The following is a 27,921-nucleotide window of genomic DNA, read 5'->3' as shown; positions in this document are numbered from 1 at the left end:
ATATGCTTAATGCTATGGATACAGTAAGTGTGGAGCGAGACAAAGCAGCTCATGACAGGGAAAACTGGAATCGAGGCAAGATTTGCAAGTTGAAGAGCAAGGTGCACCGTCTACAGAAGGAATTAGCTGAACTTAAAGGAGAAACGCCGCCGCCGACATCCAAGCTTCGCCTCACTGCAAGGAAGAGAACCTGTCCGCCCCCTCGTCTCCAGTTAGCTTCGAAGATTCGCGTGATGGGTGAAGCTGTGCCCAATCGTGCTGAACCTGTCATCGACATCATAAGTGATGAGGAAGAAGAGGAAGATCCTGAAGAAAGAGAGCCAGCTACTTCAGAGGAAGAAGATTCATCGCTTCGTTCCGATGCAAGGCGGAATTAGTCGCTTAGTTAGGTCGTTGCCGTAGTTCGTTGTGTTAGATTGCTTGTTTAAGTTTGCTTGTGAGTGTGTGGGTTTTAGTTGTTGCTTACATCATGGGTGGGATGTAACAGCATGAGTCTAGTTCTTTTGTTTGTCAGAGTGTAAGATAGTTGGTGAGATAGTGTTAATGCAACTTAAATGTAATCATACACAGTTAAGAGTAATATAGAATTTAAATTAATTAAATAACTCCGTTCTAAGGGTGTCTCTCTGTCTTTCTTTCCTGTTGTCTCTGCTTCGTCAGATGGTGAACACGCGCACTGGCACTGGAAGTGGAAGTGGAAGTGGAGCCAATAACAATGAGGGAGAACCAACGCTAGCTCAGATTTTGGCCCAACAAACACAACTATCAATCTGTTAGTGCAGCAGGCACAGAATCAGCAGGGAAATAATCAGAACCAGAATCCACCCCCACCTCCCCAAAACAAGTTGGCAGATTTCTTACGTGTTAGACCCCCTACCTTTTCAAGCACCACCAATCCAGTAGAAGCAGGAGATTGGCTGCATGCGGTGGAGAAGAAGTTGGACTTGATCCAGTGTACTGAGCAGGAGAAAGTTTCTTTTGCTTCGCATCAGTTGCATGGACCCGCTGCTGAATGGTGGGATCATTTTCGCCAAGGCAGAGCGGGAGGAGAACCTATTACTTGGCAGGAGTTCACAGCTGCTTTCAAGAAGACGCACATACCAACGGGTGTTGTAGCTCTAAAGAAGAGAGAGTTTAGAGCACTCAACCAAGGATCTCGTTCAGTCACTGAGTACCTCCATGATTTCAACCGTTTAGCTCGCTATGCTCCAGAGGATGATCACACGGATGAAGAACGTCAGGAGAAGTTTTTGGAGGGACTGAATGATGAGTTGTCTTATGCTTTGATGTCTACGGATTTCCGGGATTTCCAGCAGTTGGTGGACAAGGCGATTCGTCAGGAAGACAAGTATAACCGTATGGAGCAGAAGAAGCGCAGGGCTGCCCAATTCAAGACACAACAGGGTAGTAACCAGAGGCCGCGTCTTGTTACTGGGCCTCAAGTTTCATCGTACCCTCAAGGAGGATCTTCATCAGTTGTCCGTCCTCAACGCCAGTTCTACAACAACAATACTGGTAATCGTGGCAATGACAACCGCAACGTGGTCGCTCGTCCTGCAGCAACTTCAGTTCAGAATCAGCCCGTTAGGAAGGAACAGGGAAACAAGCCAGTGATATGCTTCAATTGTGGTGATCCAGGACATTATGCTGATAAGTGTCCGAAGCCTCGGCGTGTGAAGAACGTTCCAGCCCCGAACAACTCCAATGTTCCAGCACCAAAGGCCCGTGTCAATCATGTTGCAGCAGCAGAAGCTCAGAATGCACCAGATGTGGTTTTGGGTACGTTTCCTGTTAACTCTATACCCGCAACTGTGCTTTTTGATTCCGGTGCTACACATTCCTTTTTGTCTAAAAGTTTTGCAAGCAAACATGGGATGGAAGTTGTTAGTCTTGGGAGACCTTTACTAGTTAATACCCCAGGCAACCAAGTATTTTCGACACAGTATTGTCCTTCTGTTACCATAGAAATAGAAGAAGTTCCTTTCCCATCCTCTCTTATCTTGCTAGAATCCAAAGATCTAGATGTTATCCTAGGGATGGACTGGTTATCTCGTCACAGAGGAGTTATAGATTGTGCCAACCGTAAAGTGACCTTAACCAATAGCAATGGGGAAACCGTTTCTTTCTTTGCATCCTCTCCTAAATCTCATGGTATGACCTTAAACCAAGTTGCTCTACAAGAGATACCTATAGTACAAGATTACCCAGATGTGTTTCCGGAGGATTTGCCAGGTATGCCACCTAAGAGAGATATAGAGTTTCGGATAGACTTGGTACCAGGAACTAACCCTATCCATAAGAGACCATACAGAATGGCAGCTAATGAGTTAAGCTGAGGTGAAGAAACAGGTGGATGATTTGCTTCAGAAAGGATACATCAGACCCAGTACTTCGCCATGGGGAGCACCAGTCATCTTTGTGGAGAAGAAAGATCATACTCAGAGAATGTGTGTGGATTATCGAGCGTTGAATGAGGTTACTATCAAGAATAAATATCCTCTACCTAGAATTGATGACCTGTTTGATCAACTAGAAGGTGCTACAGTTTTCTCTAAGATAGATCTCCGTTCTGGATATCATCAACTCCGAATCCGTGAGGAAGACATACCAAAGACCGCCTTCACAACTCGGTATGGTTTGTTTGAGTGTACCGTTATGTCTTTTGGACTCACTAATGCCCCAGCCTTTTTCATGAATCTGATGAACAAGGTGTTTATGGAATATCTGGATAAGTTTGTCGTGGTGTTCATTGATGACATTCTTATTTACTCCAAGACGAAGGAAGAACATGAAGGGCATCTTCGTCTAGCTTTAGAGAAACTACGTGAGCATCAGCTTTATGCCAAGTTCAGTAAATGTGAATTTTGGTTGTCCGAAGTGAAGTTTCTTGGTCATGTCATATCGTCCGGAGGAGTGGCAGTAGATCCAAGAAATGTGGAGTCAGTATTAAGTTGGAAGCAACCCAAGACGGTTTCAGAAGTTCGTAGTTTCCTTGGACTTGCAGGATATTACCGCAGGTTTATTGAGAACTTTTCAAAGATCGCCAGACCAATGACTCGTCTGCTTCAGAAGGATGTGAAGTACAAGTGGACAGAGGATTGTGAACAAAGTTTCCAAGAACTGAAGAAAAGGCTAGTGACTGCGCCTGTGCTAATTTTGCCTGATTCGAGGAAAGGTTTCCAAGTGTATTGTGATGCATCTCGACTCGGTTTGGGTTGTGTGTTGATGCAAGAAGGAAAGGTGGTTGTTTATGCATCTAGGCAATTACGTCCTCATGAGAATAACTACCCAACGCATGACCTAGAATTGGCAGCTGTGGTGCATGCATTGAAGATTTGGCGTCATTATCTTTTCGGTAACCGTACAGAGGTGTATACGGATCATAAAAGTTTGAAATACATTTTCACTCAACCTGATTTGAACATGCGTCAGCGAAGATGGTTAGAGTTGATTAAAGACTATGATATGGAAATCCACTATCACCCGGGAAAAGCAAATGTTGTAGCCGATGCTCTTAGCAGGAAAAGCTACTGCAATATGTCAGAAGGTAGATGTTTACCTTGGGAGTTATGCAAGGAATTTGAAAGGTTGAACTTGGGAATAGTCAGCAAAGGTTTTGTGGCTGCTTTGGAAGCTAAACCTACTCTGTTTGATCAAATTAGAGAAGCTCAAGTGAATGATCCTGATATACAAGAGATAAAGAAGAACATGCGAAGAGGAAAGGCCATTGGTTTTGTAGAAGATGAGCAGGGTACTGTGTGGTTAGGAGAAAGAATTTGCGTCCCAGAAAATAAGGAGTTGAAGGATACTATCATGAAAGAAGCTCATGAAACTTTGTATTCTATTCACCCTGGGAGCACTAAGATGTATCAAGACTTAAAGCAACAATTCTGGTGGGCCAGCATGCGACGTGAGATAGCAGAATATGTGGCTCTATGTGATGTATGTCAGCGGGTCAAAGCAGAACATCAGAAGCCAGCTGGTTTGTTACAACCGTTGAAGATTCCAGAGTGGAAGTGGGAAGAAATAGGAATGGATTTTATAACCGGTCTACCCAGAACGTCGGCAGGACATGATTCTATTTGGGTAGTGGTTGATAGGTTGACAAAAGTTGCTCACTTCATACCGGTCAAAACAACCTATACGGGACATAAGCTTGCAGAGTTATATATGGCTAGAGTGGTATGTTTGCATGGTGTTCCTAAGAACATAGTGTCAGATAGAGGTAGCCAGTTTACTTCGAAGTTTTGGCAGACGTTACAGTCAGAATTGGGTACCCGTTTGAATTTCAGTACTGCTTATCACCCTCAAACAGATGGTCAGACGGAAAGAGTAAACCAAATTTTAGAAGATATGTTGAGAGCCTGTGTTCTAGATTTTGGTGGAAGTTGGGATAAGAATTTGCCGTATGCGGAATTCTCATATAACAACAGTTATCAAGCTAGTTTGCAAATGTCTCCGAATGAAGCATTATATGGTCGAAAGTGCCGTACGCCGCTTCTTTGGGATCAAACCGGTGAGCGTCAAGTTTTTGGGACAGACATATTGAGAGAGGCAGAAGAAAAAGTAAAGATTATCCAAGAAAGGTTGCGCGTTGCCCAGTCACGTCAGAAGAGCTATGCCGACAATCGTCGTAGAGATTTAGCTTTCGAAGAGGGAGATTATGTGTATCTACGGGTTACGCCGTTACGGGGAGTTCATCGTTTCCAAATCAAAGGGAAATTGGCACCGCGTTTTGTGGGACCTTTTAAGATTTTGAGTCGAAGAGGTGAAGTAGCTTATCAGTTAGAGTTGCCTCTGTCAATGGCAGGAATACATGACGTGTTTCATGTGTCTCAGTTGAAGAGGTGTTTACGTGTACCTACGGAGGAAGCAGATCCTGATCATATAGAGCTTCAGGAAGATTTAACTTATGTTGAGAAGCCAGTCAGAATTTTGGAAGTAAGCGAGAGGAAAACCAGGAATCGCGTTATACGGTTCTGTAAGGTCCAGTGGAGTAATCATTCAGAAGAAGAAGCCACTTGGGAGCGAGAAGATGAATTGAAGTCAGCTCATCCCCAACTGTTCTCTAGTTCTTCTGAATCTCGAGGACGAGATTCTGTTTAAGGGGGGTAGGTTTGTCACACCCTAAAAATTTTAAATGTATAAATTGTTGTTTAAATGGGAATTTTTAGAAATTATTTAAAAGCCTACAAGTTAAACCCTAATTTTCTAGGAAAATTTTCAATATAAAAATGAGCTAGATAAAATTTTATTAAATACTATTTTCTAGAATTTTCTGGGAATTATTTGAGCAAGGGAAGTATTTTTAATAATTGAAACAACATTTTACAAATTGTTTTTGTTTAAAAAGTTCAAAAAGTCCCCTCCTAGGCCGTTGGGCCGAATCCGGCCCAACTCCTCCCTCCTTCTCTCTCTTTCCCCGCGCTCGGCCCAGGTCGGCCCAAGCCGCCCGCGCCCGCGCGCCCCTCTCTCCTCCAGGCGCTGACAGGTGGGGCCCACCTGTCAGGCCCTTCGTCAACCTCCGGCCGGGCGCCGCCGAGCCGAACCCTAGCCGCCGTTTCCCGCCCCAAATCCGGCCGAATCCGACTCCGTCTTCTCCGATTGATTGAGGGGTTTTGTTCCTCTCGGTCTCCTCTTCCTTTTCCCCCAAGAATCAAAGCAAATGGTTGAGGTTTGGATGAGATTTGAATTCGTTTTCGAGTTTATCTCCAAAACCGAGTCCGAGATCTTCCCGACTCGATTCCTCACGTTTGCGGCTTGATCTCTTCGATTCGAGCTCATATAAACCTTCCCCGTGATCTCCTCTTTCGTTTGCCCCCTCTCCCGAGTCCTCCCGTGTCTCCTAGCGCCGTCGCGACGCTCCCCAAGTCCGCCGCCGCCGCCGGTCATCTTCGGCATCGTCGCGCCGCCGTCTCCGTCGTCGCCGTCGGTCGCCGCCATCACCGTTAGGTGCGCCGTGAGGAGAAGAAGCTCGGCCGCCCCTCCGTTTCCGCCGTCGACCACCGGAGCGCCGCCGTCGCTGCTAACCCGAGCCGCCGCGCCGCCTTTGCTCGTCGCCGGCCGCCGTCGTGCATCCTTTGACTACGTGGTGAGTACCAACGGGTTCGTCTCGTTGCCCTCTACGCGTAGGTGGTCTCCGTTTCCGCCGCCGAAGTCCCTAGCGCCGGCGAGATCACGGTCCCGAGCCGGCCGTCGTGCTGACGTCATGCCGACGTCAACCCTAGGGCTGACGTCATCAGGGCCAGGGCTGACGTCATCTCTCTCTCTTTTTCCTTTTTCTCGATTTTCTAATAGATTAAAACTTTGAAAAATCATAACTAAATAACCGTAGATCCGTTTTAGGTGGTTCAAGTTTCTAAATTCTTCTAAAATCAAGATCTACATGATAAAAATATCCACATGTACTGTTTATGCTTGTTTTTGTACTGTTTTGTTGATTTTGTTTATTTGCTTTAGTTTCCGACGTTCCGGAGGAGAGCGTTTCCGTTGAGGAAGGTTCCGAAGCGTTTGTGGAGGCTCAAGGCAAGTCACACAGATCCCAAACAACCCTTTGAGCATGTTGATCCCGTTTAAAGCTATTGTTTTATTTCAACTATGCATTGTTTTCGAATGTCATCGGGTGGTGAGCCGTTCCCTATTATTTAATGGCCGAAGATGACTTTATTTTCCTATGGGTTATAATTTGATTAGCATGAACCTTATATATTGGATTGGTTCAGCTAAATGCTATATATAGGTTTGCTTAGTCATGCTTAGAAACATTAGCTAATTAAAAGGGGTTAAATATAAATTATATTACATAATTATTACTGTTAATAATGGTTTTATATAATGGTAGCTCACGATGGTCAATCGTGTGATGTTAATTGATTGATAATTAAAACTTGGACAAGGTGGGTTGTGAGCATATGGTTTTGATGGTTGTGCTCATGACAATTAAGGACCGGTTCGCGAGCTACTGTTGTGAAACATTTATCGTGCCAACCACAAGCCAGCGTGGGCAACGGCTTTATCTTTTGTATAGCATGATTCATTATAGTGTGCCAGACTGAGAAGTGGCGAGAAGTCCATGGGGGTCGCTGGGGAGTCCATACCTTGTTTTAAAGGGGGTGATTATGATCCAGGAAAGGTGCACTGTGGTGAATTGTGTTATGCGAGGGGTATTGTCACAATTCCTTTCCGAGGTACCGTGGTGGTATTGAGGCACATGGTAACATGATGTGGGGTTGTGTCTTGTGGGTACAGTGGTACATCTCTGATCAAAGTTTAATCTATTCGAATAGCCGTACCCGCGGTTATGGGTGAGTTGAGCAATGTTTTTCGTGATTAGTCTCACACTACTCATTAATGGTAATAATGTGTTAATTAATTTAATTCCTGGTTTGGAATGGTTAATTCCTGGTTTGGAGGGTTTCATTTGTTCAACTGGGGTTGGTTGTTCAAATGGGGTTGGGCCTATGCAACACGGGTGTGTTGTATGGTGTTTATTTAATATTGATCAATTATACAACTGTTTTATTATTCTCTTAAATATTTATTAAATGCTGTTTTCTGCAAATGAACTATATTATGCCATCCTTTGTTATCTTGTGCACTTGCATATTTGCTGTGTGGCTTGTTGAGTATGTTATATGCTCATTCTTGCAATATTCATTCATCAGAAGAGGAGTTTCTCAGTGAAGGTGATGATCTGGAGGATTAGGCTTGTTCTCGGTTAAGATGCCTGTGGAGTGGAGTTGCCATAGCTGTTCCGTAGTTTGTTATAGTTTTTTTTTTCCGCTGCGTAGAATGTTTTTCTTTGAGAGGAACTATCCACCTCTGTAATAATTTATTATTTGCGAATATTCTATAGTTAAATATTTATACTCTATTATCAATATTGTCATTGTGTGCCTCGGTTGATTCCTGGACGAGGGCTTAACACACATGTAAGCGTTTGGAATTTTGGATAGAAATTCCGGGCGTGACATTTAATCTGTTATTCCCTCGTACATGAACACTGAAAACAATTATGAGTGGACATATTTTGTAAATATATGGAGCATTTCTTTTGTGGTAGCTTTAATTATAAACATGTATAGAAAGGAGCAGAAGTGATGAAATGCCTTTAGTTTTTTCTTTTTGGCAAAAAATTGAGACTAGACAGTATTGTAGCTGAATGAGTTTTGATTTCATCAGCATGCTATTTTCCACTAATTAATTATGTAATTATTCTCTTGATTCTCTGTTCCCTCAAATATTAATTATTCTTTTACACCTTCTATTTACCGATATAGTTATTCCTACAAAATAATTGACATCCCAAATATTTTAATAATTATGTGAACCAAAGGCACTATTGGTGTCTCACGATATATTCTATACAATACACATATTTTTTCTTGCATATGTCATGCATAACATTTTACAACGGTTTTGATAAAAATATCTATTCATTTCATGTGCGTCCTTCTTGTGTGTGACGTGCGTACGTGTATATATAACCTTGTCATTATAATGCCTTGCACGTGGCTGATGTTTTCCATTACTTTCTTGTTTCGGTGGAAAATAATGTTTTAATTATCATAAGTGTTATTTAATATACATGCAAGGGCACTCAATAATAGCATAATTTACTGACTAGGTATGGATGCAAATGGATCACCTGTCGAAGGCCGCTTTGTATTCGGAGATATAACTAACAGATTAAATGTAAGGCAAACAACACCTTGTAATGAGGTAGAAAACAAGAAGGGAGAAACTAGCAGCAAAAAACGTGAATACCGTGCAAGGAAAAAGGTAGAAGCAAATAATCCATATCATGGTACATTGAACTATCTGTTTATATAGTTTTCTTTTGTAATATGTACATGTATATGTCAATTACAACATACTCCTAATTTCAGAAGTGCCAATACCTGACAAACACATAGCAGAAAGGAACATAAAGCAACGTGAATACCGCGCAAGAAAGAATTCCGTTATAGAAGATGCTCACAACCCAATCACACCGGCAAAACCAACGGAGCCAACTGCTTGTGTTTCTGTAAATCATGAAACTGGCAATTCCCAGCCAACTAAAATGTCAAATGAACAACGAGAAGAAAGGAACAGAAAACAACATGAATATCGCAAATGGAAGAGGGATGAGATGAACAATGTTGACATAAGTGTATTATCAAACATCCCAATGCAACCGGTAACAATTTCCAGTTCCATGCAAAGTGATGGTGGCAACATCTGTCGAGACGAAAAGCGCGAGAAACAAAGAGAAGATAGAAACCGGAAGCAACGTGAATATCGCGCAAGGAAGAAGGCTGAGTCAAACAATGCTATCTTAGCAAATTTTGATGCAACCACCCCTATTATTGGTAAAGTTTACTATCACAAACAACACTATATCTTTATATATTGTTCTAACAATTATTTTGTCCTAGGGTCATCATTTGGGACTACGTATTCTACCATTTTGCAAGCATCGAGTGTTACTGATAATAAAAATGGCAACATAGATGATCCAACGGACTGGCTTCATAGAAATGTTACCTACAAACGACAATGCAAGAGGAAACCAGTGATCATTGAAGAAGATAAAGACTCCCCTACCATAGGTAAACACGGTTGAGTGTGTCGGGTATTGTTTATAAGTGTGCCTGATATTTCTTATAATTACATATAATTTAATAAATAATACCTTTTCTGACCAGATGGAGTTACGCAAGAAGAAACTATCCATGTGCAAGATGCAAAAGTGCATATCCCAGATGACACTTACGTTGAATTCGATAGTGGATTATTTGAACCTCCACTAATTGATTTTGTCGATGAAGGTGAGTTGTGAGATATCATTTTATTATTTATTAACCCATGAACCATTTGATCTCATTTACAATAACCTACTGTGAATTAGATCATGGTGTGACCGCAGAAATCCATGACATCGCAGATAATGTTGATGAGTTAGATATGCAATTCCAGCAAAGTAAGTTACCAATATTGTTCACTTTATCCTTATTATCTATGCATCATCAAATTTTAATACCAAACATTTTTCCTCTATAAATGATGGGTACGAGTCATATCGTGTGGATGTTAAGGGTGTTAATAGTATTGAAGCCAATGATCCACACGACCGTGTATACAAAAAACTGCCCAAGACACACCACATTTTAAAGAAAGTACCTGATTGTCAGTTTTGCGACGCGATAAGGTTTCAGTATGAGTCTCCTGGATTCTGTTGCAGGCAAGAGAAAATAAATGTACATGTTCCAAAAATCCTTGCCGAGTTAATACGGTTGTTTACCAGCCAAGTGCATAATGATGCAAAATATTTCAGAAAGCACATACGGTATTTCAACTCCCATTTCTCATTCACGAGCCTTGGAGTTACCCTTGACCAACAAGTCAGCACTGCAGCAGGAACTGGTGTGTATACATTTCGTGTGCATGGTGCGTTGTACCATCGCCTGGATAATTTGGTTCCAGGTTCTCAAGGGCCGCGCCATATGCAGCTTTACTTTTATTATACAAAAGATGCTGATGCACTAGCCCATAGGGTTCGCAGGTCTCCTGACCTTGATATCAACCTTGTTCGGGTCATTCTATGTATTTTGGCGCAAAACCCGTACGTACAAACCTTCAGCAGAGTTGGATCCATGCCCAATATAGATGACTACATGATTGAGCTCAACACTAATGTAACACCTGACCAACGAAGATATAATGCACCCACCGCATCCCAACGAAGATATAATGCACCCACCGCATCCCAGGTTGCTGCAATTTGGTTAGAGGGGGATAATCCAATGAGAACTTTTGATAGACATGTCTTGGTACATGCAAAAGGTGATAAGCCCTGTTACATCCAAGTATACCATGGTTGTTATGACCCTTTAGCGTATCCTTTATTTAACCCTAATGGGAGACTGAGTGGAACCTGAAAATGCCATACAACGATCCCAACCAGATTCCGTGTGATGTGGAAATGGATGAACATTGTGAGACATCAACTTTAGGTGATGTACGTACCAACGAAGAAAGCACTTTTGATGATCTTCCGGGTACGTACACTCGTGGCTTTTATCGAATAATTTCTAAACTTTATGTCCTTATGCATTGTTTATGTATATTAATATGTAAGTTTGGACGCAGAGAACGAGGTTGTTGACAATTATCTAGACAATGAAGATGATAATGACGATAGTAGTAAATCTGGCAAAGGGAAAAAGGACAAGTTTGTCACAGCGAGGGAGTACTATTGCTTCAGGCTGCAGTTTAGAAGGGGACTTCTAAACATCATTTTGTTTGGAGGACGACTTTTCCAACAATGGGTTGTTGCCATGTACATCAAAATCGAGTCTATGAGGCTCGATTGGTACTCAAAACCTGAGAACCAAAAAAAGATTCGGGCTGAGCTATACCAGGTAAATGGTATAACATATTTCCACAACTATTGACATTGTCTCCCATCTATGATTCAACATACTGGTTATTTGATCATAGTGTTATTTAATGATTGCAGGGTGTGGTTGACGTGCTTTCTTCTGGAGAGACAAGCGGTTTGGCAGTTGGTAAGAGGGTTGTGCTACCTCGATCTTTTCCGGGTGGTGATAGCGACATGCAATGAAGGTTTCTCAATGCGATGGCTCTTGTCCAGTGTTTTGGGAGGCCAGATTACTTCATCACAATGACGTGCAACCCATACTGGGATGAGATAATGTAACGCCCCGATTTTCGTTCGGGATTAAAAATCATTTAATAATGCATTTTCTAGAAATTAAATAAAAGTTAAATCAACTTAATCAAGTGAATTATTGAGGGAATTAAAAATTCCCTTTAAAAATTATTGGCCGAGAATATTTTGTAATATTCTTTGTGCCCTAATGTACTCTCCGAAATTTTCCGTGAATTTTCAGAGCTCGAGAAATAGTTTTAATAGCACAAAGATCATTGCATCAATTAAAATAAAAAGAAAAACAATTAAAATCCCCCTTCCTCTCTTTGGGCCATTTTCGGCCCAAGTCTTCCTTCCCTCCCGCGGCCCACGCGCCCTTTTCTCTCCCTCTCGGGCCGGCCTTCTCCCTCGGCCCGCTCGGCTCTCTCTCTCCCTCAAGTCTACTTTACCTCCCTCGCCCGTTTTCCCCTCTCTCTCTCTCTCCCCGACAGGTGGGACCCAAGGCCCCACTTGTCAGCTCCTCCTCCTACCTTTGGCTGGCCGGCTGCAATCGCCAGGGCCGCCCGAGCCACCCCACGACACCGCCGTTTCCGACCTCCTCCACCCCGCGCGCGAGCCCGCCGGTCGTGGGACCCCGTCGCCCCACGTCCTCCACCCTTTTCCCCACTCTCCCCACGAAAATTCGCCGCCGGTTAACCTCTCCACCACCCCCACGATGCCCCGCCCATCTCGCCGGCCGGTTGCCACCTCTCTCGAGCACGATCCCGTCATTCCAAGCCCATAAAAAGCATCCCCGGCCTCCCCTTTCCATTTCCCCCAATTTTTCTGAGCTTCTCGCGCCCTGTACTGCTCTCCCCTCGCTGCTCCCATCGCCGCCGCTCACCGGCGACTCTCCATCCGCTCGCCACCGCTGCTACAGCCGTCGCCGTGCTGTTCCGCCGCCACCTGCGGCTTCGCCGTGCCTTGCCGCACCTCGGCCCCGCTCCGTTTTCCCCATTCCATCGTCGGAACCCCCTCCCCACCGCGCTCCCCCTCTCCACCACTCACCGACGAGCTCCAGCCGCCGCTCCTCGCCGCTCCAGCCACCACCGCGCCGTGCCGCCGCCACCGCCGGCATCGCCCCGCCGAGCTCCACCCCGGTCCCTACTCCATTTTCCCATTTCGCCTCCGGAACGCCGCCGCCAGGCGCACCACCTCTCTCCCTCACCATGGCCACCTCCAGCCGCGTCGCAACGCCGCTTCGGTCCTCGCCGACCCGCGTCGTCGCCTCCCTCGGCTCCACAGGGACGGGGAGATCCTCGGCCACTGGCCCTCTTCGCCGGAAATCCGCCCGAGCTCCACCTCCCTCGTCGCCGGTGAGCTCCTCCTCGTATTGTCGTGGTCGGCAGTCGTTTCCATTTACCTCGCACCAGTTCTCACCTCCCTAGCCCCTCCTTGATTTTCCTCAAACCGAGGCCGAGCCCGTCCGCCCCTTCATGAGCGACGCCCGTCGCCGGAGCTCCATCGCGCCGTCTTCCCGAGGAGCCCGTGCTGCCGCTCCCTAGCGTGCGCCGCCACCGCCCGCATGCGCTGCCGCTTCCCGCGCCGTCGTCGGCCGTCGTCGCCGGTGGCCGCGCTGCCGTGCGCCATCACTCGGCTGGCCGGCTTTGAGCCGTGACCGTGCCCCAGCCGCGCGCCCCGTGGCCGTCCGATCGGCTGGGGCCAATCCGGGCCGTCGGTTCCCGTGGACCGGCGGTGGACCGCCTCGGTGGTCCCGGTCCACGGTGGACCGGCGCCCTTGTGCCACTGACCGGTAGGGCCCGCTTGCCGGCGCCGCCCCTCCCCTTTGATGATGTCAGCAACCCTCTTTTCCTTTGGAAAAATAAATAATATTTGCGTCATAATTCGTTAATAATTCTAGAAATTCATTTAAATGGCTCAAAACTTCTAAAATTCATATCTAATTCATTCGAACTCCGAATTGAGCCGTTCAACTTGCAAAATTCATCTAAAATTGAGCTCTACATGTTTGTTTAGTTTTTATGTACTGTTTCCTTGGTTTTTATTAGAGTTTTTCCTCATTTTGCGTGCCAGCGTGTAGAATCCGTCGTTTCGGAAGTCCGCGGTCGCGAGGAAAAGAGTTCGGAAGATCAAAGTGAAGAAGCAAGGCAAGTCACACATTCCCCTTGAGCATGTTGATCCCAATTTATAAATGTTTTACCGTTTACAAATAAATATGCATGTTTTGCTAATTACATGGGATCTGGGTATTACCTATCTGCTCGCTTGTGCCATGTTTACTTGATATCTGTTCTTTGTCAACCTTGGGTAATAAATCGCCTAGCTGGTGTTACTTATGTGACCTAGCTAGAACTATATGCTTAGCCATGCTTAACTACCACTAGCTCAGTTGATGGGATAATTACAGTATTAGACCTTTTTAGTATCAGAGTGAGTTGCGTGCTTGAGACATCTGGCCATGCTTCATGGTCGTAATTATCCAACTAAAATGCGACTGAATGGTGGGCTGTGGGTGCATGGTTTTGCTAGTCGCACCCATGGCAATTAAGGACCGGTTCGCGGGATGCCTTGGAAGAACTTATCGTACTTACCACAAGCCAGCGTGGGCAACGGCTGGGCTTGTAGTGTAGCTTTCCTCTAGTCGACGCATCCAGGCAAGGGTGGGCGTGATGGAGCGGGGCGGGCCCTGCGACGGCCTCTGTCGCTTCCGGATTCACCTAGGCACGAGAGGGGACTGCCCGTTGCCCGCTGGGGACGGGGGTGAAACCTGAGGTGTGGTGTGCTTGGCTAGAGGGGGTTATGCGAAGGGTCCTGTCACGGCCTCTTTCCGGTATGTCGTGGTGGCATGTCGGCGCACGGAAATGTGCCGTGGGGCTGTGTCTTGTGGGTACAGTTGTACACCTCTGATCAGAGTAAAGCTATTCGAATAGCCGTGCCCGCGGTTATGGGCGGTTGACCAGATTCACCATGATTAGTCCCACCTTAATAAATCGACTCAATACACTGTAGTTCAGGTGGGTTGGTTGGGCCTGTTCAACGTGGTGTAGCGTTGATCAGTGGAGATTCAATATTACTTTAATTACTCAACAGTTTTACTGTTTTGCTCAATAAAATGTTTTACAACTGCCTTTATGCAAATAGCCTCAAACCCCTCCTTGTATCCCCTTGCACGTCTGCATCGTTGGTGTGGCTTGCTGAGTACGGTGGTTGTACTCAGTCTTGCTATTATTCCCCCTTTTCAGAGGTGTAGTGCTTCTGAGCTGAAGATGGAGTTAGAGGACCAAGGCTCAGACCCCAGTTGAGTTTTGCCTGTGGAGTGGAGCTGAAGCCCCGCTAGGATCACCTTTTTCCGCTGCTGTCGTTCTGTTTCGGTGTGAGGACTAAGTGCCTCTTCCGTAAGTATTTTACGCTTTATTTACGTTTGGAACTGTATATTACTTATCGTTTTGTGTACCCTGGCTGGTCCTGGACAGGGATTTAATACGCAAAATAGTCTGGAAATTTGGGTTAAATTTCTGGGCGTGACAGATAACAGAACATCTCGAACCCGGCCAGCAACCTCAAGATCGACCAGACCTTGTCACAAGAGTTTTCAAGGCTAAGCTGCGAGATGTGCTGGATCTTATTGTGAAGAAAAAATATTTTGGGGAGGTTCAGACTTACACGCACGTCACTGAGTTTCAGAAGAGGGGACTACCACATGAACACATCCTGTTGATCATGAAGTCAGGCAGTAAATTGACAACCCCAGATGAGTACGATAAAGTTATTTGCACGGAGATAGCAGACAAGGTCAAATACCCTGAGCTACATCGCCTTGTCATCAAGCATATGCTGCACAGACCATGCGGCGCACTAAACATGAATTGTGCTTGTATGGTGGATGGAGTGTGTCCCTTTGACTTTCCTCGACAGTTCAACCAAGCAACACAACAAGGGAAGGACTCGTACCATTTGTACAGGAGGAGAAATGACGGATGGTGTGTCAAGATTAGAGGTGCAGTGTTAGACAATAGGTGGGTGATCCCATATAATCCTGGACTGCTTATGCGGTATAACTGTCACATCAATGTTGAGGCTTGTGCAAGCATCAAATCTGTGAAGTACCTCTATAAGTATGTGTATAAAGGACACGACGGTGCATCTTTCTCGGTTGATCCATCTGGGGAAATAAATGAGATACAACAGTATAGAAATGCCAAATACGTGCCACCACCAGAGGCTATATATAGGATGCTTGGTTTCCCACTATTCGGTATCTATCCAGCTGTTCTGCAGCTCCAACTTTATCTTCCTAACATGCAGTATGTCACGTATAATGAGGATGGTAATCTTGAGAATGTTGTAAATTGTCCATCTTCTACCAGGACAACTCTTACGGAGTATTTCAAAATGAATCAAGTAGACCCGGAAGCAAGGAAACTGCTATACAAGGAGTTCCCTGAACACTACCGTTGGATAACCGGACAGAATGTGTGACAGAAAAGGAAAACGGAGAGACGCCAAGTTGGACGGATTGTGTACACTCACCCTGCAGAGGAGGAGAGATACTACTTGAGAGTGCTTCTCAACCACATGCGAGGTGCAACCTGAAGATTTGAGGACAGTGTCAGGTACAACGTACTTTACCTTTAGAGAGGCATGCGAGAAGAGAGGGCTTGTGGAGACGGATAAGTCACATGACGATTGTTTGAATGAGGCATCCACTTTCCAAATGCCATCTGCTCTGCATCGATTATTTGCAACCATATTGGTATTTTGCGAAGTCACTGATATCCGTGCACTATGGGACAATCACAAGGCTGCAATGTCTGAAGATTACAGCCGAGGGAACACTAACCCTGCAGCAGTAGAGCAGATGGTGCTACGAGACATACGTGATTTGCTTTATTCCATGGGGAAGGATATCACGGAGTATGGTCTTCCCGAGGTCATTGATATAGGTTTTTTTATACTATCACATCTTTTTCTTATTGGTTTACATTTGCACCACCCACCAATAGTTTCATGATGCATATATTTGTTTTCACTAATCTCAGGTGAACGTTGCAATGACGTAATGACAGAGATTATAGAGGAACTTAACGTGCTAGTGGACCAAGACCATTTAGACATATACACAACCCTTAATGATGAGCAGCGTGCAGGATTTGATGAGATCATTGATCATGTAACTAATAAGAAGAGCCAGGTATTTTTTATCGACGGCCCAGGTGGCACTGGCAAAATATTTATGTAAAAGGCACTTCTTGCTAGAGTGCGGTCTGAGGGATTAATAGCCATTGCAACTGCGACGTCAGGTATAGCAGCGTCGATTTTGCCCGGAGGACGTACCGCACACTCGAGATTCAAAATCCCTATTAATATTGCTCACAACAGTATGTGCAACTTCACGAAGCAAAGTGGCACCATGGAATTGCTTCGCATGGCATCCTTAATTATTTGGGATGAAGCTGCAATGATGAAGCGTCAAGCCGTAGAGACACTTGATAGGTATCTTCAAGATATTATGGGTTGTTCATTGCCATTTGGAGGAAAGGTTATTGTTTTTGGCGGTGATTTCAGACAGGTACTTCCCATGGTTACACGTGGGACAAGGGCCCAGATAACTGATGCAACATTGCAGAGGTCGTATTTATGGGAAAAATATTAGGAAGATCAGATTGTCGCGTAACATGAGGGCTCAATCTGATCCATGGTTTTCGGAATATCTCCTTAGAATTGGAAATGGCACTGAAAATACTATTAGAGATGATTACGTTCGCTTGCCTGATGAAATTGTGATTGCTTATGGGGATAGCGAGGATTCAGTACACAAATTGATTAATCATGTGTTTCCCTCGCTTGATGATGAAAAGAATGCAAGCTCTGCATCTTATATGAGCACACGTGCCATTCTATCCACTAAAAATGATTATGTGGACAAGCTGAATGCAAATATGATTGATAGATTTCCAGGGCAGGCCAAGGTTTATCACAGTTTTGACTCTGTTGATGATGACCCTCACAACAGTTATCCTCTAGACTACCTGAACTCTATCACTCCAAATGGTCTCCCACCACACGAGCTAATAGTAAAAATCAATTGTCCCGTGATTCTTCTTCGCAACCTTGACCCAAATAATGGATTGTGCAATGGGACTAGACTAATGGTTAGAGCTTTTCAAGATAATGCAATTGATGCTAAGATTGTTGGTAGACAACATGCCAGCAAAAGGGTGTTCATCCCATGGATCCCTTTGTCTTCCTCCGATGATATATCTCTACCTTTCAAATTCAAGAGGAAGCAATTTCCAATACGTCTCAGTTTCGCAATGACTATTAACAAATCACAAGGACAAACCATCCCAAATGTTGGGATCTATCTTCCATAGCCCGTGTTTTCACATGGTCAGCTATATGTCGCATTGTCAAGGGGTGTGTCAAGTCTAACAACAAGGATTTTGGCAAAGCCAAAGAAAGAAGTTGATTCAACAGGGAAGAGCACTAGAAATATCGTGTATAAAGACGTTCTTGACTGGTGAGCAAAGGTAGGTTCGCATTATCTAAATTAATTCAAAAAATATTGAATATAGTAAATTTCTCATCGAATGTTACTCACATCGACCTCTTGTTTGGTACAGCACGCCATCACCTTTTATATGGAATGCCGTGTGATTATCTTCTACATACTATCTCACACTAGATGCGTCAGTTTTCACCAGGCTGTCATTTGAGATTGTAAATATGGTTTGTATTATATAAAGGGATACATATGCTTACAAAATTGTTCTGGATTATTATTTTTCTATATGGTTCATCATACAACTTAAATGGATAATGCACCGCAGATAGCCCGCACCACCGCCATCGCCATCCACCGCATATAGCCTGCACCACTACCATCACCATCACCATCGCTGTCGCCGCTGCTTGCTCTGCTGTTTTTTTGGGGGGAAAGACAGAGAGGGAGAATAGGGCAGACAAGTGGGCCCTACGCTTTTTAGTTTTTCTCCTATCACTTACATGTAGGCCTTATCTTGTAAAGTTTTATTGTGCCCGCGCAATATCATAGTACTGCACTTTACATGAAATATATTTTATGTAGGATATGAATTGAATTAAAGTTCAAATGCATAGATCATATAAACTTTTTCTAACATGAAATTCTAAAAATTATTAAAGACATACACCGTAGCGTTTAGCACGGGCATATTACTAGTTTTGATAACGGAGCAACTTATGTGGACCGCACGCAGGCCGTAATCCCGTCCAGACCTTACGAAGGGTGGGCCAGAATCCCATTCCGGACAAACTGTTATGGACCGTACGGAGGCCGGAATCCCAAAAAAGAAAAAAACAAACAAAGTACGTTACCTGATATACAATGCGGAAATGCTAATGGGCGGGTGATCGCTCCCCCGTCCGCCTAGCGATCACCCGCCCGCGCCCCTCCCCTGTACTACTCGATACACTCCTCCCTCCTCTCCCCCTTCCTCTTCCCCTTCTTCTCTTCCTACTACAGTAAACCACAAAAAAAATTTAAAAAATAAAAAGTTAGAAAAATTTATGTATAGAAATACTATATATAAAAAATTTGAATTCAAATTCAAATTTGAATCGGGTATGTAAACTTTTGACATATAAACTTTGGGTCTATAAATATTTATAGGTGTATAAACTTTAGATGTATAGAAATACTATATATAGAAAATATTGGAATTCAAATTCAAATTTGAATCGGATATAATTCAAATTCAAATTTGAATCGGGTATGTAAACTTTTGACATATAAACTTTGGGTCTATAAATATTTATAGGTGTATAAACTTTAGATGTATAGAAATACTATATATAGAAAATATTGGAATTCAAATTCAAATTTGAATCGGATATAATTCAAATTCAAATTTGAATCGGATATAATTCAAATTCAAATTTGAATCGGGTATGTAAACTTTTGACTTATAAACTTTGGATCTATAAACTTAAGGTGTATAAACTTTAGATGTATAGAAATACTATATATATAGAAAATATTTGAATTCAAATTCAAATTTGAAACGGGTATATAAACTTTTGACTTATAAACTTTAGGTCTATAAACTTAGGTGTATAAACTTTAGATGTATAGAAATACTATATATATAAAAAATATTTGAATTCAAATTCAAATTTGAATCGGATATATAAACTTTTGATCTCTAAACTTTAGATGTGTAAACTTGATGTGTATAAATTTACTAAAATAAGAAAGTAATGTGGTGCCAAAAAAGAAAAAGGGAGGAGGGAGGGGATCGATCGCTACCCCCGTCTCCAGAGGATCGATCGCCCATTAGGGTTTATCGATTACGGACGGAACCACTCCCATTAACGTTATCGTTATCTTGATCTAACCAAACGCCACCCCAGTTGCAAGCTGCTCCTCACACCGATTTCTCCCGGCCGCGTCACCAACCAACGTGGCGTCGTCGATCTCCTCCGCGCATCCGCCGGACCTCCCTCACCAATCTGCTCTGTCCGTGTCACCAACGACGGCCGCGTCAAGTACTTGCGCCGCCGACGCCGGATCGGCGGGAATCGTGCTCGAATGGGCCAGGGGCAAACGGCGCCGGCCGGCTCTTCTCCTCGTCCTCCCGGTCTAGCCAAAGGTGCCACCCTAATCATCTCCTATGACGGACAACGGTGCCACACCTCCTCTGATCCAAGCTGACTTGACCTGTTGAGATTGCCCCAATGTCACCGCCGTGGTCACTGCTGGGATGGGAAGCACGGGTCACGACGCGGAGGTCACCTGGGCCAACTTCGACGGCTCGTCTTTGGCGTCGCCTTCTTCGTTTATCAGGTACTGCTTGCCAGCCTCCCACTCCCTCCCAATTGCCAACCGCCTTGCAGCGCATAGTATCTGCTTGCTGCCCTTCGAAAGTAGGAGTAGTGTTCTGTACATGTATCGAGTTAAGTTAGAACCTTGGCTGCTATTTTGCCTCTTGTAGAAATTTGATATTATACCATTGCAAAAAGGGAAAAAAGTTGGTTTTGCTAAAACTGTCATTGTGGAGATGGGTTTCGCTAAATTATCCTTTTCAACCGGTGCATCATTGCTAAAATGCTATCTCGGACGAAAATACCCTTTAACTTCTTCCAAGCTTCTCCCTTGTTTGCTCGCCGGTGACGACCAGAAAAGGGGTGGCACGGGATGGAGGCAACGAGCCGGTGAGCAGTGGCACGCACGATCTGCGACGCCGGTTTGGCTCAACGCCAAGCCGCCGTCGACCACGAGTCCCACCGCCTTGCTATCCCGCGCCTCACCGGATCGCCGGCTCCTACACAACGACCTGCTGCACACTACCGCACGCATCCTGACGAATTCACCCCAAACACCCTGCTCGACTCCGACATACTCCTCCGGCGCTACCAAGATTTGCAAACTAGTACAAGCGTGTATCCATCTCAGGGACAGAGAAAGCAAGCACAACCGTTCTTATTGATCCCACTGTTTACACCCAAATTTGGCACCTAGAGATAAAATAGGAGAAATTGCCAAAATTTGAAAGTCTGCTGGTTTTCCTCTGTGGGGCCGATCTGACCGTCGTGTGTGGGCCGGTCAGACCGCTGGTTGATGGCCGGTCAAACCGGCGGTATGTGGCCGGTCTGATCGGCAAAGTCCGAGTCCGGGTCTGTTTCGCCGGGTCTTGAAGTTTCCTTACTCGGGAAGGCATGTTTCAGGTTTCCTCTGGATTCTATCCCGAGTTGGACGTGGAGGAGGGCTTGTAGAGGGCAAGACCAACCCCTGTATAAGGGATATGGCCGGTTCAATTGTAACTAACCAATCTACAATCAATCGAATCATTTTTCATATTGCTTTTAGTTTTCTCTTAGTTTGTCCATCTTTGTCGATTTGTGCCGTAAACCATCCGCTGACGCTGCGAGAGTGCGACACCTCTTTATAGATTTGTCCTGAAAACCTTCCGTTTTGCCCACGAGACGGGTAGTTACCTAGAAATCGGCTTCGCTAGCCGGTTTAGTTATCAAAACCTATCTTGGTCTAGTTTTTGCTAGATTGAGGTGGTTGACAACTCTAGGATCACCACAAGGCATTAGGTGTTGTGATCGTGGTTGTCAACTTGTCACAAAAAGTTACCAATACGATTTTTTGACACCTCTTTGTAGGTTTATCCTGAAAACCTTCCATTTTTCCCACGAGACGGGTAGTTACCTAGAAATCGGCTTCGCTAGCCGTTTAGTTATTAAAACCCATCTTGATCTAGTTTTTGCTAGATTGAGGTGGTTGGCGACTCTAGGATCACCGCAAAGCATTAGGTGCTGCGATCGTGGTTGTCAACTTGTCACAAAAAGTTGCCAACACGATTTTTTGACACCTCTTTATAGATTTATCCTGAAAACCTTCCGTTTTGCCCACGAGACGGGTAGTTACCTAGAAATCGGCTTTGCTAGCCGGTTTAGTTATCAAAACCCATCTTGGTCTAGTTTTTGCTAGATTGAGGTGGTTGATGACTCTAGGATCACCGCAAGGCATTAGCATTAGGTGCTGCGATCGTGGTTGTCAACTTGTCACAAAAAGTTGCCACCACCCACTAGAGACAAAAGAAACACCAACCAAACAATTGAGCAAGAACAACATCATGCGAGGTGATTTGGAGATTGACAAAAAAAAATTAAGGAAGAGCAAAGGGAGATGGGGACTGTGATTTTCGAGGAGGAAAAGACGGTGCCACTGTGGCGGAGCACAAGTGCCGGCGGGATCGTCGGGAATCACGCGGTGGCTGGCCAAAGTTCTTGCCCCGTTCATGTCGTGGTTGCTGGCCAGCGAGCAAAGTTGAAGGAGTCAGATGGAAGGGAAGAAGATGTGGATGGAGGGGTAATTTCGTCTAAAATGGCATTCTAGTGTTTGGTCACTGTTTAAAAATGGAATTTTAGCGAACACATCTCCCGAGGATGGCATTTTGGTGAAACCCAATTCTAATAATGGCATAATCTTAATTTTCTAGCCTATGGTGGTCTCTCTCTCTCTGGCTCAGAATCATGTAGTATTTGTGTTTATTGTTGCTTGGTTGGACTGTAGGTCCTGGTGTTCTGACAGCGCCATCACTTTGGATCTTTTGCCTTTCATCTTCCGGTTTCTACTTGCCGGCCAGCCTAGCTATGGAAAAGTATGGATTTGTTTTACTATGGCAGCTTGGCTGTTCACTCTAATCATGAGGACGGATTGAACGCGTTATACGACCTCAATCGAAGTAATAACTCTTGTGAGAGATGTAATGTTCATTGTTTTCCCTTGCTTTTGGTCATATACTCAATGACCAGGTGGTTGGGTTAGAAAGATACTTGAGAAAAAAATCGAAGTTTGTAGACAAAATAGAATTGGTGTGCAAGCTTTAGTTGAAAATGGTAAATGCAGGCTATAGCATGGGAGAATTTCAACTTAATCATTGTATTTTACTTTGACTCACTAAAGAGAAGAGAAGGAACATTTAATAAATAAGTTTGTTCGCCCGGCGAGAATAAAGAAATGTATTTCATTGTTGTTTCATTTCATGGAAGGAAGAAGAACAGTCCTGCTATTTACACTGGTGGAGAAACCATCTTTGGTCGGTCGGACAGATTTCACAATAGTCCTGGTTGTATTAAAAACCGGGACTAAAAATATCTTTAGTCCCGGTTTAAAATCTCAGAGGTACTTTTTTGATCTTTATTCCCGGTTGGTGTTACCAACCGGGACTAAAAATCTATTTATAGTCCCGATTGGTGTTACAAACCGGGAAAAAAGATCGACATACACTTTACTCTCGGTTGGTGTTACCAACCGGGACTAAAGATCTATTTGTAGTCCCGGTTGGTAACACCAACCGTGCGCGCGGATTGGATCGAGGTCTCCTCCTCCCTCCCGCTCCTCTCTCCTTTTAACTCCCGGCTCCTCCTATCCTCTGACTCCTTACACCTTATCTCTTCCTCTCCTCTTTTCCCTCCCCCATCCTCCCCACTTCTTGATCTGCAGCGCAGAGGCCCGGCGGCGCCTCTCCTCCTTTCCCTCCCCCATCCTCCCCACTCTTGATTTGCAGCGCGGAGGCCCGGGCAGCGCGAAGGGCCGGGCGGCTGGCGGCCTTGCTGCGGTGCGCCGGCGGGCGGAGGGCCGGGTGGCCTCACAGCGGCGCGGAGGGACGGGCGACCTCGCAGCGGCGGTCGGCGCTCCGGCGGGTGGAGGGCCGGGCGGCCTCGCAGCGGGTGGCGCAGCAGCAGCAGCAGGCGTTTCTTTGTTTTTTTTTGAGAATTCGTGATTCGGATCTGAGATGTATTTGATTTGTGTGTGATGTGAATATGTGATGTATTTGTGATGAATTTTGTAGAAGTTGTGATGTAATTTTTTTTAAGATTTTGTGATGTATTTTATATGATCGATTTGAGGATTTGAGGATTTGGGGATGATTGATTTAGGATTTTGGGATAGGGATGGAGTGAAATCAATATATTAAAAACAACGAAGAAAAGAATAGAATAATGGAGCAACCGGATCTAGCTAGCCTAGCTCTATTGTTAGTACTAAAAATGTTCTATCTTTAGTTCCGGTTGGTAACCCCAACCGGGATTAAAAATGGATTTTTACCCCCGGTTATTTCACCCGGGACTAAAGATAACGATCTTTAGTCTCGGATTCGTAGTCCCGGTTGGAAAACCGGGACTATAAAGGGTTATGAACCGGTAGTAAAAAGCACTTCTCCACCAGTGTTACTCTCTTAGATTGGAAATTATGCATGAGAATCTTCTACTGTATAGATTGAGGGGCGAGATGGGGAGGGAGGCAAAAGAGGTAAATGGAGGTTTTCACAGAAAACAAAGGTTTTTTTTTATGATCTAGGTTCATGATGTTCTTGGTGCCTATTGATTTAATTAGGTAATGTTTAAAAGTTTGTGCTCTCAGGACATATCTTAGATGGGAGCAGTGGATAAAGAAGTTGCAGTTCATTACCATTGGTTCAAGGTAACAACACTAGTTTTTTTTTCCTATGGAACGTATTCTAAACAAACATTAATCCTTTCTCTCATTTCAGACAAAATCCTAGATACCACTTCAGTATTTTTGTGCAATGCGGTTTTCATTGGGACCACCGGAAATCACTTAATTATGTAGGAAAGAGATGTGGAAATCCTATGATATATGCAACTGAGAATAGTAATGCTTCCGTACCTCCTAAAGTGAATGTGATGCAACATAGATTTTTCGAATATTTATCAATATGGCCCTTTGTTCTACATAATTAGAGTAGGTTGTATATTTAACAGTTATTATTCATCGTTTAGACAATAATTGTTTGGTCGACTATTATGTAGTAAAGAATTCACAGCTCTACCTCTTTGCCAACTACTATATTTGGTCGACCATAGATATCAACCTGGCACTTCACTTGATTAACCACTAAGGGAGCCTCCCATGTGATGTTTCATAAAGAGGTTGAATTGTTACCCATTTGCAAACAAATACGTATAGATTGAGATAATTTTCATGCATTTTTTTTTACTTTTGTTCTCCTACTGATTTTCCTATTATAATATTACACGGTTTCTTTTAGATGACCACATTTGCTGGAGGTGTATCATCCATGCAGGCGCATGGACCAACTGACCACCATATACATCCTCCTTTCAAGGATGGATTTGGTCCCTCTATGAACCAAACAAGTTTTTTTTGTTCGAGAACAACTTTCTCAACTATATGCCCTTATAACTTCTCTCATGGTTAGTATCATGCTTCGGTTCTTGCATGCGCCATATTTCATGGATTGGAAGTAGAAATTGTGCTTAGATAGGGTTATTGATGCTTAATTTTTACCTTGGCGTGCTTAGGCCGATTTAAGTCCTATTGTATCCTTATATGTATCACCGTATCAATGAAAGATGACAGGCGGAGAGCTCCTGCAGGCAATAAATTTCCTATGGTAGGATGAGCCTATCAAGTTCTAACGGGATGAAATACACCGAGTTTCTGGTAAGATAATTGGTTTGCCAGTCATGATGGATCTGCAAGCAATATTACTGCAGTCCTTCTTGGCTGAAAATAAAAATGTTGAATTGCTGCTTCATGCTTTTTCAGGAGTAAAGCCAGAGAGGCTGGTACAGGGTCTATCTCCTAGATATTGTGCATTATCTCTGGTTGTGGAACCAAATATGTATCCAGAGATAAATGTTCTGATTGTTGATCTACACCGTAGGCACATATCTACATTTCTTGTCAGTAATGCACAGTTTCCTGATAAGATTAAGACATTGAAACCAATCAATCATGTCATATTCGAATTAAGATATGTTTTGGCATTTAAGTGCTCAAAGCAACAAGCTTTAAAGATATCTGTTTATATGGTTGCAACTGTATGTCAGTGTGGACGCAGCTACAAAGGAAACCTTGAAAACTGTCGATAGACTATTATTTTCAGAATTCCGGGAGCGTTTTCTGGTAATTCAAAAGTACTTCCAGATGTACACCATGAACATAAGGTTTGCGTATACTGATCTGTATTGTTTTCCGTGCTATTTACCTTGATTTTATGATGTTGCCCTAGGATTCACTGAAGTCTCTGCATCACAAAGATCAATGAACAGTCTACCGGCTGACATTGGTTAAAGGCTAGAATGCAGAAGAGATAGATGGTTATGCAAAGTTACTGCCTTGGCCAATCTGATTTCATTGAAATCAAGGGTGTAACATATTGTGGCTCGTAAGTGCCTTACAATCTTCTTTCATGTTGATTGCAACCTGTCTCTTCAGTTGCTTGTTTAGCCGCCTGATATTTTTTGACAAATGCTTTCAGGCCAGCAGCTTCCAAGTTGACTATGGAAAATGTCCCCTGTCACTCTGATGTAAAAGAATTCTCTGAGGCTTTGGCATTAAGAAGTGGTGGCATTTATGAAGTAGCTTGTGAGCATGCTCATTCATGCTGTCTTCTGCTTGCAAGTTTAGATGCATATCGATTAGTTTGCCTTTTTCCAGACTTTTTAGGTCATTAAAATGCAAATTAATTTTATTTTTTTCTACTATGGCTACTCATGGAGTTGCTATTCGAAAATTAATCAACTTGTGTGGACTGGTTTTCGTTGCGGTTAGAGTGTAATTGGGAAATGGTTTTGTTTTTACCTACTATAATATGTGCTTTGGATTAAGAAACTGCGTATGCTGCCATGTTGTCCCCCTGGGTTACGTGTCATTAATATGATGCCATCTCCTTTTACCTTCGTTGTACTGAAACATACAGAACACTTGTTTTGGCAGGTATAATAGTAGATTTTCTGTTAGCATATATAGGAGTAGTACACTAGATGCATGAGAAAAAGCAATATTTTTATAAATACCATATTGTTTTGTCTTCTCTGTTGATTTTTGCAGGACTTCTATGGTTGGAATTGATTTCAGGACTCCATTCAAAAAATGTGTGGCATAAATGGAATGATTTATGGTAGTTGCAGAGTCACTAACAAGTAACACCCCCCCCCCCCCCCCCGCCGCGGCCCCCCTCCTTCAAATCTGAACTTGATTGGTTGACATCGATGAGGGGAGTACACTTTATTTGTTTTTTTAGAATGATTCTTTGCTCCTTTTTTAAAAGAGTCCAAATCAGCCAATCCATATCATTTGTATGAATCCAATACAGACGCATGAAGTAAAGTTGTTTAGTGACTCACCAGCCCAGGTTATTTTGAGCCCCGGAGGATTTGCACTGTCATTACTTTATATGTTTAGTACACTATATATTGATGAAGAATTGGAGACTAGATAGTTAATTTACATTCTGACATTAAACATTGCATCACAACATTGCAATGATTTTAGTTTCCATACATGCTACATTTCACATTGTTAAATGCCAGGTCGATCAACACATTGGAGAAATAAGAAATATATGTGACAATTTGCGCTTGAGGCAAGCTCATTTTTGTACCCATGTCATTGTTGCCTGCAGTAGAGTGACTTCACATGGACCTAATAGGCAAAATAAGCTGACAAGACTTATCATCTTCTGTTGGAAACATGGAATATTGAGCAAATGGCATGATACTTCTGTTACCATGTTTAAAGACACTTGCATTACCTCTGTTATGTAATCTTGATGATGATAACTATTTGTATATTCATGTTTTGGCAAAAACAAGTCATCGTTGTAGTGTATGTTTTGATCAAAATTGTGGTGTATATTTTGCAAAAATATGTCACTGTATCGATTGGTAATTTGTTGATTATGTGTGCTCATTTTAGGTTATATACGCACTGTTAATTTTAT

At 43.7% G+C, this 27,921-nt stretch overlaps 2 protein-coding genes and 1 long non-coding RNA gene across 3 annotated transcripts; all 3 read left to right on the top strand.

Moving 5' to 3' along the window:
* The first annotated feature begins 1,358 nt into the window (after positions 1 to 1,358).
* On the top strand, positions 1,359 to 5,106 carry LOC136353530 (uncharacterized). Its single transcript, XM_066304536.1, has 5 exons — positions 1,359 to 1,779; positions 1,966 to 2,232; positions 2,879 to 3,100; positions 3,506 to 3,942; positions 4,840 to 5,106. Exons 1-5 carry the CDS (start codon positions 1,359 to 1,361, stop codon positions 5,104 to 5,106), a joined length of 1,614 nt encoding a protein of 537 aa, XP_066160633.1.
* Positions 5,107 to 8,628: 3,522 nt separating this feature from the next.
* Positions 8,629 to 18,030, top strand: LOC136353529 (uncharacterized). Its single transcript, XM_066304535.1, has 12 exons — positions 8,629 to 8,806; positions 8,889 to 9,353; positions 9,420 to 9,593; positions 9,690 to 9,812; positions 9,893 to 9,964; positions 11,134 to 11,405; positions 11,504 to 11,560; positions 15,185 to 16,109; positions 16,423 to 16,599; positions 16,696 to 16,847; positions 17,055 to 17,284; positions 17,376 to 18,030. Exons 1-12 carry the CDS (start codon positions 8,629 to 8,631, stop codon positions 18,028 to 18,030), a joined length of 3,480 nt encoding a protein of 1,159 aa, XP_066160632.1.
* Positions 18,031 to 20,074: 2,044 nt separating this feature from the next.
* On the top strand, positions 20,075 to 26,749 carry LOC107279179 (uncharacterized). Its single transcript, XR_003238908.2, has 6 exons — positions 20,075 to 20,286; positions 20,363 to 20,480; positions 24,573 to 25,637; positions 25,743 to 26,102; positions 26,209 to 26,364; positions 26,458 to 26,749. It is a non-coding gene; the product is annotated as an uncharacterized lncRNA (long non-coding RNA).
* The last annotated feature ends 1,172 nt before the right edge of the window (positions 26,750 to 27,921 follow it).

Source organism: Oryza sativa, chromosome 10, assembly GCF_034140825.1.
Source record: "Oryza sativa Japonica Group chromosome 10, ASM3414082v1".
NCBI lineage: Eukaryota > Viridiplantae > Streptophyta > Magnoliopsida > Poales > Poaceae > Oryza > Oryza sativa.
The sequence above is the reverse complement of the archived record's forward strand: the minus strand, read 5'-3'. Positions and strand labels throughout refer to the sequence as shown.